At 52.8% G+C, this 15,517-nt stretch overlaps 1 protein-coding gene across 1 annotated transcript in view; it reads right to left on the bottom strand.

Annotated features, from left to right (window-relative positions):
- Nucleotides 1-15,517, bottom strand: part of LOC133345647 (regulator of G-protein signaling 12-like) — a 141,196-nt gene that overhangs the window by 115,015 nt on the left and 10,664 nt on the right. The window contains exon 2 of the mRNA XM_061556598.1: nt 14,736-14,915. Coding sequence (XP_061412582.1) covers nt 14,736-14,834 — 99 coding nt within the window. The 5' untranslated portion in view covers nt 14,835-14,915. The remainder of the gene's footprint in view (nt 1-14,735; nt 14,916-15,517) is intronic.

Raw genomic sequence — 15,517 nt, 5'->3', positions numbered from 1 at the left:
CGATAGATGTGAATGGCACCCTGCCGACGTGCCTCGAGTGGCCGTAACTCAGCGCGCGCAAGGTTTACACCCCCGACAAAGGGAGTTGAATAACACAGCACAGCTGCCTAAACATGCACGGACGTCTTTGCAACGTTCCGAATTGTGTACGGTGTGAGGATTCTCCCAGGGCCGCTACATGGGAGGACGGTACAGGGGGTCTGAGCGACGGCGGATGGTGAATTGGACCGGCCTGTTCGCCGTCGTCTCTTATTAGAATCATTTCTGTGCTACGCTGCGCTACGAACCCGGCGACCCGAGTTCGATTCGCGCTCACGGCCACCAACATCGGTGACGATTAATTATCTGAACCGGTCCTGAGCCTCCCCTAGGTTGACTCGGCCTCACATGAGTACCTGGTGCGGTGTGTAGTAAACATCGTCACTGGGGAGAAAAAGGAGGCCGGGCGTGGTGCTGGCCACCCACCCCATCGTGTGCCGTGTCATCCTTTATAGGTGGTCCCTAACAGCACTTGCCCCTAAAGGCTATACGGGGGATCTTTGTCCGTGCGCGCTTGTGTGCGTGCGGCTCCATTGCTCAAAGGTTTCCTGCATTTGTTGCTCTTTCTCATTTAATCTGACAGCTGCCACTGGATTGGGAAGGGGCCTTTGTCCCACCGAGCCATGAGGGAGAAAGTTTCAGTTCACTGGGCCCTATGAGGACAGTGCCCACCAGTTGTGCAGCATGGGGGCATTCATTATCTGCCTCCCGTCCTCCCGTGAATTAAATAAGAACAGCATCCAACGTGTTTTTATTAACTAAATAGCTATTTTTACAAGAATCTTTCAGTTTAACACGTAGGCTTTCGCGACCAATATCATCCATACTGCAGGTTTTTTTGGGTTAGATCGCGTACATGTATAAATGCGTCGTTAAACCCGCCACCACCAAACACAATTAGTAAGGTTTGTCACGTAAACATAATTTTTCTCTCCAACACACCGGTGTGCTGTACTAGTAACGAATTGGCATGTTCTGTTAACATGACAAACCTTTCTAATTTAACGACACATTTATATATTTAGTCGATCTAGCCCAAAAAAAACTATATTATGATCAATCTTTCATTTGGAACCGTGACACAAACAATGGCTAAATCCGTGGGCCCAGTTTCGCCTCCTCGCAACTCGCGTAACTCTCCTGAACATAAGACGCCGTGGAAAGACGCACCCAAAAACTTGCATTCAGTGTCAATGAAGTTATACAGAGTTGGTCACACACACAAAGATAAAGATCCCCCGTATAGCCTTAACAGACTGTAGAGGCAAGTGCTGTTAGCGAGCACCTTTCAAGGCCAGCACGGCACACGAGGGGGTGGGTGGCCAACACCACGCCCGGCCGCCTTTGTCTCCCTAGTTGCGATGTTTACACATCGCACCAGGTAATCATTTGAGGCTGAGTCGACCCAGGGGAGGCCCAGGACCGGTTCAGATAATCATCACTGGTGTTCGCCATGAGTGGGAATCGAACCTGGGTAGCCAGGTTTGTAGCGTAGCGTAGCGCTAACCGCTACACAACTGCGCAATGCTCCGAATTCACAGCGCATAATGATGCATTCATGGGGCTATGAAGAAGGCAATCACCATGCATAGCAGGTGCTATAGGCTGTGAGGGCACGGTGTGGACAGCATCACCAAATAAGTAATGATAATAATTAAACTTACAACTCATCTATTTTGTATTGAACCTGGCCACAAATGATAGCTCAACAAAGTGGCTTATCACGTGGACATTTATAGTAGCAGCCAAATACTCTGAACGTGTCGTGTTGATTCTAAATGTGGCGGCGGGACTCAGAGAAAAATCCACACAACCACAGGGAGAGACATGCAAACCTCAAAGGGGCCGTCCATAAATGACGTCACGCGATTTTGGACGATTTTTGACCCCCCCCCCCCCTTCGTCACACGGCGTCACAAAAAGTCAGACCCCCCCCCCCTCACATGACGTCACAAAGCTCTGCCCCCCCCCCCAAAATAAAACATGCTTCAAATCGCTTTAAACTATTGTCATTGTAGTGCGTATTTAATATGGCGCTGCACTCTGATGTTGTAGGAGAAACCATTTAATAAAAAGTCTATTTAATTAAGTAGAACGTGTCGTCTACATTTATTTAAAGTTGCGCATTTTGATGTGACGTCACATAATCAAACGGCGATCACAGTTTGGTTATCGACGACACCGCTGCAACTCAAGGTCATCACGAGGGCGCTCTGTGTTACATCGTCTGGAGTAGTTTCGCAGTAAGGGGGGACAACGTTACTTTGTTTGTGTGATTTTCCGATCACTTCAATGGTTCTCAAGGAGAAGCCACGTGGCCCTCCAAGCCTTGTCCCACGGGGGGGGGGGGGGGGCTTACGTGAGGTGATTTATAAATGTGTGAAATTAAACCGTACGTGAGAACCATTGGTGCATAATCACGCGTGACTCTGCCAATGTAAAATAACTACGATAACATTTCGATCCATACAGTGGGCGAGAACGAAATAAAAGGCCCTTTCTGAACTCACTCGCGGTAAACAAAGCGGTTGCCAACAGCAACCGTCGAGCGCGGGAAAGTGACGTCACGCGTGCGAGCGTCCATTTTATTCTTATTTTATTCGCTTGCAGTTACCAGCTAGTGAGGATAACCTCACAAAATGGACATTTGGCTAAAATATTGACGTTCGCTATTCATACATTTGCTTCGCAGAACCAGATTGGGTCAGGCAAGGGGTGATACTCGGTTGAAAGTAAAATTCAACAAGGGGTACAGTAGCCAAACAAGGTTGAGAATTACTGGGTTACGTAATGTATCGTGCAGGTTGCATGCAACATTAAGAATCAGAGCAATGGGGCCGTCCATAAATGACGTCACGCGATTTTGGACGATTTTTGATCCCCCCCCCCCCCTTCGTCACACGGCGTCACAAAAAGTCAGACCCCCCCTCAAATATGACGTCACAAAGCTTCTTTCCCCCCCCCCCACCCAGAAAAATAAAACATGTTTCAAATCGCTTTAAAATATTGTCATTGTAGTGCGTATTTAATATGGCGCTGCACTCTGATGTTGTAGGAGAAAAATGTATTAAAAAGTCTATTTAATTAAGTAGAACGTGTTTATATTTATTTAAAGTTGCGCATTTTGATGTGACGTCACATTTCTCACCCCCCCCCACCCTCGTCACACATCGTCACAAATGTCTGACCCCCCAGGTGTGTGACGTCATTTATGGACGGCCCCAATGTGACTTGGTCTGGCTCTCTGAGCCTGGGCATGGATTGTGAACCGCAGACATCAAAAGAGGAGCCAAGTGGCCCTCCAAGCCTTGGGCACGAACACGATGCAACGCGATTCGGGGCATTGCGTCGATATACGTTGTACGGTCTGTTCTGGATGACCAGGTATCCGCATCTGTCTGCCACGGTTTGTGCAGCGGTTGCGGTCGAGGGTGCTCGGTGATCGATCGAGAGGCCGCGGTGGGTGGGACCTACGACTTCACCAACAATGGGGAATAAACATCGGTCGGTCGGAATAAACGTGTCGGTAACCATCGCTCCCCACTCCCTCCACTACGAGCACTTGGCAGGACCCTCCGGAAAAATAAAAGAGTCACGGGAGTCAGCGAGGCTTCCTGGGTAAACAAGCGGCGTGATAACAAGTAAATAATGAAGAGATTGATAAATAATGGACCCTGCCCTCGAATGATGCCTGTGGGCCCTTGGCAGCGGTGATGCCAATGGCAGCGTTGCCGTGGCGACGCCGGTGACCGCGTGCGCTCTCACGACCGCTTCTGTCGATCCACCGCGAGGTGCGAGGGCCTCGCCACGTCCATGCAGGTTGCGGGGGTCACTTGACCCTACTTCCACGCGTTTGGTGAAGCCGGGGGGGGGGGGGGGGGGTCGTAGATCTAGAAGCATAGACGTTCAGTACAACAATAGTAGATTGTGCTCCACTGGGACTCCCACCACGTGACGACGATGACGATTTTGTTTATTGGGATGATGATGATGGTGAGAATGATGGTTACGAGGAATTATGATATTCATGTCAACAATGTAATTATTGTTAATTGTGATGAATGTGACTGACGACGGTGAACCTGAACTTTGGCTAACGATGACTCTGATGAACATCAATTAGGCCACAGCACTCTCAGACGCACGGAAAAAAATACCTGATTATCTCAATGTGCCCTTCCATCTGCCTATTAAAACGCAACAACTGCTACGCACTTGTGGACTTCAAACCCCCAATCCCAGAACCCGTTTCCCATTTCTGCGAAAATCGACATCAATTATGCACATTCCATCGGCTCTGGCCAAAGCCGGTTTCAAAAGAGCATTTAAGCGAGACCAGACACTGACGTCACGGGCCGTGACACGGCGGACGGCGGTGGTGGTGGTGGTGGCAGGGTGGTGGTGACAGGGTGGTGGTGGTGGCGGCGGTGGTGGCGGTGGTGGTGGCGGTGGTGGTGGTGGCGGCGGCGGTGGTTGCGGTGGCAGGGGTGGTGGTGGCAGGGTGGTGGTGGCGGCCGCGGTGGTGGTGGCGGCGCTGGCAGGGGTGGCGGTGGCGGCGACGGTCCGGCACCACAACTTCGCAGGGCTTCGTCAGCAGCCCAAGAGACCGCCCCCCGGGGCATTGTCACCGGCAGGCAGCGCCCCGGCGCGCGTCCGTTGACCCATCAGCAAGCCACGAGGAGCCCAGCCACCGCGAGGTCGATTCCCCGCTCGCGGCCCACCAACGCCAGTGACGATTACTTTGAAATGCTACCGAGTGCTGATGTCAGTGCGTGTGTGAAAGATGCTGCGTTTGTTTGGGCCTCCTCTAGATCGACTCAGCCGCAAATGAGTACCTGGTGCGGAGCGTAAACATCATTACTTGGCGGCCTAGCTTGGTGCTGAACGCACATCCCCACCATCGTGTGCCGTGCCGGCCTTCGCAGTGCTGCTCGCTCACAGCACTTGCCCCACAAGGTCTGTTATGGCTATGCGGGGGGGGGGGGGGGGGGTGTGCGGCTTCGTCCGCTCCGCTGCACAATCGCCGCGGATGGCTCGGCGGTTGCAGTGCTCCAACCCGCGAGCGGAAGGTTGCAAGTTCGAATCCCGCTCAGCGAGCGGACACGGACCCATCGTCGTCCCTCCACAGCTGGCGGGATGGAAGTTGAGAGTCGTCACCCCTGTGGGGAGACCGGCCCCTGCCACGCAAATGTTGAATTTCTGTCGTTGGCTCAGGGGCAACTCGTTTAAAGTGAAGAGACACGACGATGGATGAAAATCGTAATTACGCGAGAAGTTGCTCGACGGCTCGCGCGGTATTAATGACGGATTCAACCGATACACGGCCACGTGAGCAAAATCAAGTGATTGTGCCGAGCTTTCCCGCGAGTCCACAGCACGCAAAGAAGTCTTTGAAAAAGAGCGTTTCGGATGCCACATCCGGCACCTCCGATGAGCACGGTTGGCTACGTACGGTGCGAAAGAATACGTACGAACATATTCACGTCGCAAAACAGGAGCAACTACTACATCATTCCGAAGCCGACGATAACACCCCCCAACCCCGCTCCCCCCGACCGCACCGAGCTAAGGCAGCAGGGGACCGTCTACGTGACTGCGTGGCCCTGCGTGGCCCCGCGTGGCCCCACTGCCAGCCTGCGTGTGGTTCTGTGGTTTGCGCGGGAGGGGAGCGGGGGGAGGGTCCAGCGACTCGATCCCTGCCATTGCTTAACAACGTTCAGTTGGGGCACTACCTGGAGCAGTTCGCCACCGTTGCTGCTGCTGCTTTTGCTGCTGTTCGCAGCAATTCTGTTGGCGATGATGATGATGCCGATGCTGCTGATGATGCCAATGTTGCTGATAACGTTGATGTCATTCATTTACGAGGTTATTTTACATCTCGAGACCCTCTCGTCAGGAGCAGGGCCGTCCCTAGGGTACACGGCGAATCGGGGAGACCGCCCCGGGCCCCGCGCTTTGGTGGGGGGGGGGGGGGGAGGTCCCCGTGCTTCTTCGTCACGGTGTCAGATGGAATACTGCCGGCGGAGGGGCGGCCCGCACGGTGGGATATGCCCCAGGCCCCACACCCCTTGTATGGATGGCCCTGATTCAGGAGATTTCGCCAGCAGGAGAACCGCAGCACGCGGAGAGGAATCCGACACGCAACAGGGCCGACAGACAATCACGTCGTCCACGCGGGCGGGTTCACACGGCCCGGCTCGTGGTGGAGTTTGACAAATCTGCATCGTGGGCGGCAAGGGTGGAAGATTGGGGTGATTAACTCGCGCCTCACAGCAAGTCGGGCACCTGGGTTCGATTCCCGACCCAGGTGCCTTTCTGCGTGGAGTTTGTTCTCCCTCTGTTCTACGCGGGTTTGCTCCAAGCTCTTCTGTTTCTGGTCATATTTTTTGTTAAAGTTTTGCTTGCTGGCTACCTGCCGTACGTGCGGCCAAGTGTGCGGAAGTGACGTCACCACAAACGTCTGTGTGGTGACCACAAACGCCTGTGTTGTGACGTCAACCGCATCCCGCAGAGTTGAGCCAAGTTCAAAGTGTCCCTGCTGACGTCAACCCCTCCCCCCACCCACCCTCCACCCCCCACCCACCCTCCCCCCACCCTCCCCCCTCCCCCCACCCTCCCCCAACCTCCATCCTCCCACCACCCTCCCCCAACCTACCCCCCACCCTCCACCCCCCCTCAACCCTCCACACTCCCCCCACCCTCAACCCTCCACCTTCCCCCCACCCTCCATCCTCCCACCACCCTCCCCCCCACCCTCAATCCTCCCACCACCCTCCCCCAACCTCCCCTCCACCCTCCACCCCCCCTCAACCCTCCACTCTCCCCCCACCCTCCCACCACCCTCCCCCAACCTCCCCCCCACCCCCACCGTGGGTCCTGCGCAATCGCACGGGGCACTGCTCGAGCGAGGGTCGTGTGAGGCCACCTTAACTAATTAATTAACTAACGATGATGGCTGGGGGGCTGGTGGGCAGCGGTCGGGGCGGCGAGGTGGGGGGGGATTGGCTGAGGACTTGAGAGAGATTTGTCGCGAACGGGAAACGAGGGAGAGTTAAGAAGTGGAGAAAGAGACCAAGGGAGTGGGTTTGTGGGACGGAGGTGATTTGAAATTTCCATGACCGCCACCTTGACGCCCGAAAAGCCATGAGCCCACCGCTAACAGCTATAAACTAATAGCTATAAACTAATAGCTATAAACTAAACTATTTTCTATTTTACTGGGTAAGATGCACTGAGCTATATCGCTCTTTTAAAGAAGTGACCTGGCCACAAATGATAGCTCAACGAAGTTGCTAATAATGTGGAAATGTATAGCAGCAAAACACTCGAAACGCGTGATGTTGATTCTGAACGTGCAGGCAAAAAACCGGAGGGACCGGAGAAAAAACAAACGCGACCACAGGGAGAAAGAGAGAGACACGCAAAACCCCAAATATGCAGCGGTCGTCCATATCGCGATGGAACCCACGACCTCCTGCATACCAGGCGAGGTAGTTAACATCTCGCCGGCGCGGTGCCCCTGTGGCATCTGAGACGTGAACTCCGAACCAACATCAGCTCAGATGCCCCGCGGTGGCGCGTGGCCGCAGAGTTCGAGAGAGACGCGAAGGGTTCGGCAGGGACGTCCAGCACTCGGGATTGGGAGCACCCTCGCGCCGGACCGCCGCGCCAGACAATTGTGGCTCCATTCATCTCGGCTCCCAACATCGTCGTCGTCATCATCACGATTCCATGGGGCAGATCAAGACCGTAATTATAATATATATTTGGGGGGACGCATCCCCGCATCCCTCCAATATTCAAATATGCTCAAAATGTCCCGCCCAATATATTGCTATAAAATAGATGTCTGTTTATATGATTGTGGTTATGGTTGTACTTTATTAATCCCTAATCTCTGCCATTACATACAATGAAACAAGAAAAAAAAACAGAGCAATGTAATACAATACACTATTAGACATTATTGTAAAAAATAAAAAGTCCATCCTATGTGTTAGTGATTTTTTTTTTTAGGCAGGAAATGAGTTTTCAAATTTAGATTTTTTTTCTGGGGGGGAGAGACCCCCAGACCCCCTGGAAGATTTGGTCCCCCCCAATGTTGACTCCATGGCTACGGCCTTGGGGCTTCCACTGCAACATTTCGTCATTTGTTTCCACGTTTCTCTCTTGTCTTGTGCCAATACACCCAAGTAGTGGCCCACGTCTTGCTGGCACCAGTCTCTTGTGAGGTCATCGCCAAGCCATTCTCTCTGAGCTCTCCCTCTCTTTGCGGTTCCTTACATGTTTCTGAACAACACACTTAAATTGTTCCTGCTGTTGTCCATCCGACATATGCGTGTCCAAATATTGTCAGTTTCCTTACCATCACTGCCCGCATCGTCAGGTTGTAATCTTCTATGTGCAACATTTTTCTTACTTCTACGCTGGCCTTTCTTTGGGTCCAACTTAGGTGCAGCAGTGTCCTTCTGCAGCAATACATTTTGAGCGCCAATATCTTATCTCTGTCGGTCAAGCACCCAACGCCCCCCCCTCGCCCCCAAATGCTTTCCTTCTCCATGTCATTTGGCCAACCCCCACGCCCACCCCAGCAAGCCACGAGATGCGCAGGGACAATGTTCGGCAGAGCCGGCAGGAATGTGGGAGAGGTCAGAGGGAGGTGTGGTCAGGAAACGCAACGAGAATGACGCTGGGAGAACACAAACTTTGAAACAGAGTCTCAGCGTACGTTTTGGTTATGTTTGCCGAGTAAACGCCTCCATTTCTCGTGATTTTTATCCAGGTGTTTTCAAGCCTCGCAGCAAGAAGGGGCCTGGGTTTGACTCCTGACTCGGGCACCTTTCTCTGTGGAGTACTGTACGTATGTTCCCCCCTTGTTCTGAAAGGGTTTCCTCCGAGTTCACCGTTTTTCTGTCATACATTTTTTTAAAGTTTTGCTGGCTGGCTGGCTCACGCGTGGGCAAGGTGAGAGATCCACCGTGACCCCTCGAGGTCACGGCTGGTTCCAGGGTCAGCGCAGGTAGACGGTGCCGGCACGGAACCACACACAGAGCCACACTGTCACTGTCACGACCATGGTGCCATCGCTCGCACGGTCACGGGCCAGATTGCCAGCTCGTGGCAGGGGGTACCGGTCCAACCGTGACCTATGAATGACGGTCTGGCACACGTTTCACTTGGGACGGATACGAGGCTCATATAACTCGAGAAAGCCACGGCATTCCAGTTTCATAGTCAATGATTTGAAGAAATACCTCCTTAAAGTTTTTCTATCCAAAAGTTATAATGACAGCGCCCCCCAATTGTGTTCCTGGCAAGGGTCCCCAGGGCCTGGAGGGCTTCACCTCGGGCCAAACTTTTACGAGCTCACATGACGCAAAACCTCGCGGTGCATGCGTGTGGCGTAGCGGTTAGCGCTACGAACCCGGCGACCCGAGTTCGAATTCCCGCTCACGACCAACACCAGTGACGATTCTCTGAATCGGTCCACGGCCTCCCCTAGGTCGACTCAGCCTCAAATGAGTACCTGGGGAGACAAAAATGTCCGGGCGTGGTGCTGGCCGCCCACCCCTTGCGCGCCGTGCCGTCCTTCATAGGTGCCCGCTTACAGCACTTGCCCCAACAGTCTGTTCAGGCTATACGGGGGATCTTTGTCTTTGTGAGCATTATCAACACTTTTTTTTGGGAGGGCCACGAGTCTGAATCTGGTCACATGCACGCTTGGCAGGACAAGATGTGCCGAGCTTTCCCGAGTGCTGGAAATACCATCTTGGGGGTGAGCTTTCGTGCAGCGGCACACAACGCCTGTGACCTTATTGGCTGCCCTGACCGGAGCCGTTTGGTCGTCCACCCCACCCCGCTAACCCAAAGCGTGGGATCTTTTTGGTTACATAACAAACAAACATGAAAGCGATCTATTTCTTTACACTTTTCCCTTTTTGTATGCAACGTGTCCACCCACACAACGTGTTTCAAAGCCGCATAAGTCTCGCTCCACTGCGCCCCCCCCCCCCCCCCCCCCCCAGGAGAGCGTCCGCATCACACAGCAAAGAACTCTGGGAAGGTTCTCACGGTTGGCCTATGACGACACCGCCAGGAACACAACAGCAATCTTGAGCCCAGGGAGACGGGATTTATTGACTAAGCTATTAACGCCTATCACCTCCGATTAGCACGGCTGGCCACGTACGGTGCGAAAGAAGATCAACATACATACGTACATCGCATGCATAAGGCACTGCAGTGGATTTCAGGTGCTGAGCAGCGCCCAGAGAGACAGAGTCGGAGGCACAGCTGTCGCTACGTCCTCCTGGACATCCGTTAAAATGAGCTTCGTATCTCATCGGATTCCTCCGGTCTAAATAAAGTTGCTGCTTCTGATGTTGGTCGGTGTAACTAGGGTCGTTTGCCAGCCTTCAGAGTCAGAATCTTTGTTTGTCCTGGAGGAATCCCATGAGCCGTGAAGCTCACTATTGCAGAAGAAACAAACGTGACCAGGGCGATCAAAGCTCGAGATGATCCGTGCAGCTGCAGAATGCCTCCCCCCCCCCCCCCCCCCCCGCAGCTTGCGCTGACTAGCGGGCCCGCTTCCATTAAATTACTTTGCCGTCTTTCCTTCCGACACTTTACAATCGCGCTGTCGGAACAAGGTCATGAAAGATCATCAGAATGCATTCGGAAATCTTACGGAGCAGTGCCGGAGAATGGTGGCGGAAGAGATTTCCACAGGACGTCATGAAAAATCATTCTAGTCGCCTTTATATCCTTTCAACAGCAGGGGTTACGCTGTGCAGCACACTCTGCCGTGAGGTTGCTTGTTGCAGGACAGTCACGCCAATATTTTAATTCCCAGAGCCGCAATATATTAAGATTACGTGTAAAATGTACGAATGTTAACCCTTTCCTGTTCCAAGATGTCTGCAAGTTGCAGACATCTTGGAACGCGCCAGCAACTTAGCGGTAATTTTATTTGAAGAGGCATAGTAGTGCCGTTGTTTTTAAAGACATTGTACTTACCGCAGAGAAGTGTAGCGACACGACCGCATTCTACGATAGCTGGCGCCAATCTGTGCCACACGCCCTCCCACATGGCCTTGCCGGAGCCTCAGTACTGATAAAGTTATTTTATTTGAGTTTTTCACCCGGTTTTGTTTTGATCACGTTCACATACGTGAACGTACATGAATGGAATCGGAAGAAAAACTACTGATGATGCACGCAAGCGGACGTCATCGGAACGGGCAAGGGTTAACATGATGGGCTTTAAATTTTTGTGCAGTTATTGGCGACCGGGCTGAGATGGTCAGCTCGATGCACTTGAGAACTCGGCCCAATCGCAGGTGGCTCAAGCGCAGGGCACTCGGCAGTGCCAGCTCAGCGCTCCGGGACTCTGGGTAGCGCGGCCGCCCCCGAATATAACACAACGCGTCGGCGCAGAGAGGTTGGGGTAATGGCCAGGCAGCATGCACTTGGAAGAAGTCCTGCGTTAGGCACGTGTGCGAGACAAACGCAGAGGCTGGCACCGCTGCCGGACCGATCGCAAATGTCCTGACGGCAGCGGAGTCTCAAGACTCGTTCTCAGGAGCATCTTGCGTTGGGACGTTGAAGCACACACACAACAAACAAAGATTGTTGGAGCAAGTACTGTTCGGGAGCACGTATGAAGGCCGGCACGGCACACGAGGGAGTGGGTGGCCAGTACCATGCCCTGCCGACGTTTGTCTCCCTTGTGGCGATGTTTACTACACACTGCACCAGGCACTCATTTGAGGCTGAGTCTACCTAGGGGAGGCCCAGCACCGATTGAGATAATCGTCACCAGTGTTGGCCGAGTTACCGGGTTTGTAGCGTAGCACGCTAACCGCTACGCTACCGCTCCCCACGCATATACACACACGCTCGCACACAAGTACACGATCACACTCGCACGCAATCCAAGCCCACGACCTCCCACTCTCGTCCACCCTCACACATTCACATTCATTTTTGGTTGACCATCGAACAAGGACGGTCACCGCATCGCACACTTTCAGATACACTTGTCGGCCGTCTGGAACGCTCTTACTTCCAATATTAAGAAGCTGCTGGAGCTATGCACTTTCAAATCATCTAGATTGAAAACTCGTGTCTTTCGAACTACTTTTTGTGTTTAGTTTGTTGTCATTCCCTCACGACAGTGAATACACAAACACCCCAACCACAAACCATGGGCACTATCTGTTCACCCAACGAGCCTCCGCGTCTATCGTGAATGCAAACCCCAACGAGATTCCCGCGCTCAGTGAAGTCGGGAAGGGCACACTAAACCCGCGACAGGAACTCAACACGGCCCTAACTGGGAGATATACATACGTAGAGTATGTGCTGTAGATGGCAGGCGATGTCTTGGGCAATGTGACCCTTTATCACTTCTCTGCTGCTGCTGATACGACGAAGAAGAAGAGGCCACTGTCCAAAGCATCACGTTTTGCGAATATTTATTTTCCTTCATATAGGGATTATCCGAGTAGCACAAGTAGCTACATATGCTACGGGCCCCGCACTTTCAAGGGCCCCGCGCTAAATACTTACAAGCTATCAATTCCGGTTCAGTGATTCTGCACTTGCTCTATTACTATGGCATTATACCGCCTTCAACTTTTATGAACGACTGGGTGTTTAAGGTTAGCGATTTATAATTCATAATCAACGATTTTTGGGTTTAGATCGCGTTTATTTATTCGCACGCGATCTAAACCCAAAAATCGTTGATTATGAATAACATTGGTCACGAAAGCCTACGTGTTAAACTAGCGATTTATAAAAAATACAATTACTTTACTATGCAAGTAAAAAATGTATGTGTTTTAATATTTACGTGTTTTCTTTTTATTTAGGGCCCCTTTATAACAACATATGCTACAGGCCCCACACTAGTTTAATCTGGCACTGAGAGGGCACCATTATTGACGAACGTGTTCGGTGTCTCTGTCTTTGTTCTCGTGGCCTGTGCACCGCACCGTGGCCACGCAAGATCACAGATGTCGCGTTCGACTGCCGACTTTGCTTTTAAAACCGATTTGGCTACGAGCTGAGATATATAAAACTAAACAAAAAAACAAAGCCTCCTTTTGGACCATCGCTCGGCCGAAAGCTGGCGAGCCGACGTCTCGCCCAGCCTTTCCGAGCTGACTCTCTCTCCCCCTGACGTGTGATCTGGCCGTGCTTGCGCCCGACACAAAACACGTTGCTCGCAGATGGGGGGGGGGTAGTGGCAAAGGCGGACATCGTTTTAAGAATACCCGACACGTTTAGATTACCAAGTTTGTTGAGCCAAGCTGGCCAGGAGTGGACGAATCTCAGCCTATTTTTCACCAAGTCTCTATGTATCGCTATGTATCTCTATGAATATCTGTGTATCGTTATGAGTCTCTATGTATCTCTGTGAGTCTATATCTATCTCTATGATGCAGCAGCTTGGAGACAACTGGACTGATGCATTTGGAAATTTAAAAACACGGGAACCATATACGAGGCGGAACAGAAATTGAATTTAAGGACTCAAGTAATATTCTAACCACGGACAAACACAGTTTTGAGGAGTGACGCTATGTATGTACACACACACAAGATAAACTCTTCGCATGGACACCAGTTGATCGATTCCTCACCATGCAAACTATGTTGGATGGTGTCCAGAACATAAACCACGTTTGTCTCTGTTTGGGCGATTTAAAATGTGTTTAATCAACCCCCGACTGGGAGAAATTATATATTCTCTTAACCATTACACCTTCAACAGTGCTATTTGTTGCTGGCCGCTTGGTGTTTTGGGGGGACCTGCGCGGCTGTTCAAGCGAGAGATACCGGACTCGCTAGGAGCTTATCTCATATTAGGCTTGAGTGTGCTAAATGTACGATTCAAACTATAAACGAAAAACACCTGCTTTTAAATTTGCCAGGTAAGGCCCACTGAGCCAGGTCACAAATGAGAGCTCAACGAAGTGGCTGATCATTGTGTGGACATTAATAGCAGTAGCCAAATACTCTAAACGCATGTTGGTTCCAAACGTGGAGGGAAAAACCAGAGGACCCAGAGAAAAATCCACGCGACCACGTGGAGAGAGAACATGCAAACTCTAAAATTCGGGCATCAGCTTTGGGATTGAACCCACGACGTCCTGTATACCAGGCGAGGGATTACATCTCGCCACCTGGCGACCTGCGGATAGCAAGTCCGGTGCGCTGCTAACCATTGCACCACAGCAGCTGCATGCCAAAAATTATGATAATAATGGAAGTGGTCAGAATTACAAATGAGGTCATTGCTAGAGTAACTCAGTAATCATCAGCGATGCACTCACACGACACTCCAGTTCTCCGGTGGCATTGTAGAATTGAACCCACGACCGCGTGTATACCAGGCGAAGTAGTGAACGCCTCGCCACCGTGGCGCCCCTGACCAATCACACCTTCAACGGTGCCGCCAGAGCAAAACCCACACGACCACGCGGAGACACCACAAACTCCAAATATACAGCAGCAGGCGCCGGGGTCGGGGATCGAACGCACGACCTCCTGCACACCAGGCGAGGTAGTTCACATCTCGCCACCGTGGCGCCTTCAAACAGCGCCGTTTCTTTGCCGGGCCCATTGGCGTTTTGTGGCCTCCCCGGTGCGAGCAGGAGGGGGGGGGGGCGGTCTGTGCAGGTACTCACGTGCAGCTCTTCCAGGGACTGGCAGAGGCTGCCCTGCTTGCTGGGAGGCCGGTGCAGCACTCGGCGGAAGGACGCCTGCCGCCCCCGCAGGTGGAACATGGAGCCCACGGGGAGCGGGTGATGGGGGGGCTCCAGCCGCCCCGCCTTGCACGACTCCCCGGGAGTGGGAGGGAGGAGGCGCTGTGGGTTCGGGCGGCCGGTTCAGGGGCAGAGAGGGAGGAGGGGGGGCAAACGTGTTACAGCTGAACGCGGAACGTAGCTACGTGTCGCTAGGGTGGCACGGCAGCGAGGCGGGTGGAGGAGAAGCGCTGTCAATCACAGACGAGCTCCACCACGCACTCTCCTTCCATCGGCCCTCCTCTCCTCACTCTCTCTCCGCACTCCCCGTGCTCTCTCCCTGACCCGTGCTCTCTCCACTCTCTCTCCGTGCCCCGCTCTCTCTCCGATGTCTCTCTCTGCCCTGCTCCAAAGCGGTTGTACCGCCTCCCACACGCCTCCCACCGCCCTTCTTCTCCTCCTCATCATATTTGAGGTGTTAGTCACTTCCTATGCAGAGAGGCTGCTCGCTCACTCACTCCTCACGCTCTCTCCTCCGGCTGCACATCGCAACCGCGTGCAGAGGCCCGAGTTGGCGGAGCTTCAGCAGCGAACTGCAGAGGCAGCTCGTCTCGTTTGACGTTATCCTCGCCCCGTCATTTCGGTTCCCAAACTTCTCTGAGAATTCCGTCCCTTCGACCCGGCAAATCATCAGAGTCATGAGGCAGCAGCGGCGGCAGCAGCAG

The sequence above is a fragment of the Lethenteron reissneri genome, chromosome 22 (assembly GCF_015708825.2).
Source record: "Lethenteron reissneri isolate LAM-NWPU_2019-01 chromosome 22, ASM1570882v1, whole genome shotgun sequence".
NCBI lineage: Eukaryota > Metazoa > Chordata > Hyperoartia > Petromyzontiformes > Petromyzontidae > Lethenteron > Lethenteron reissneri.
Note: the sequence above shows the minus strand (reverse complement) of the source record. Positions and strands in the feature narration are given on the sequence as shown.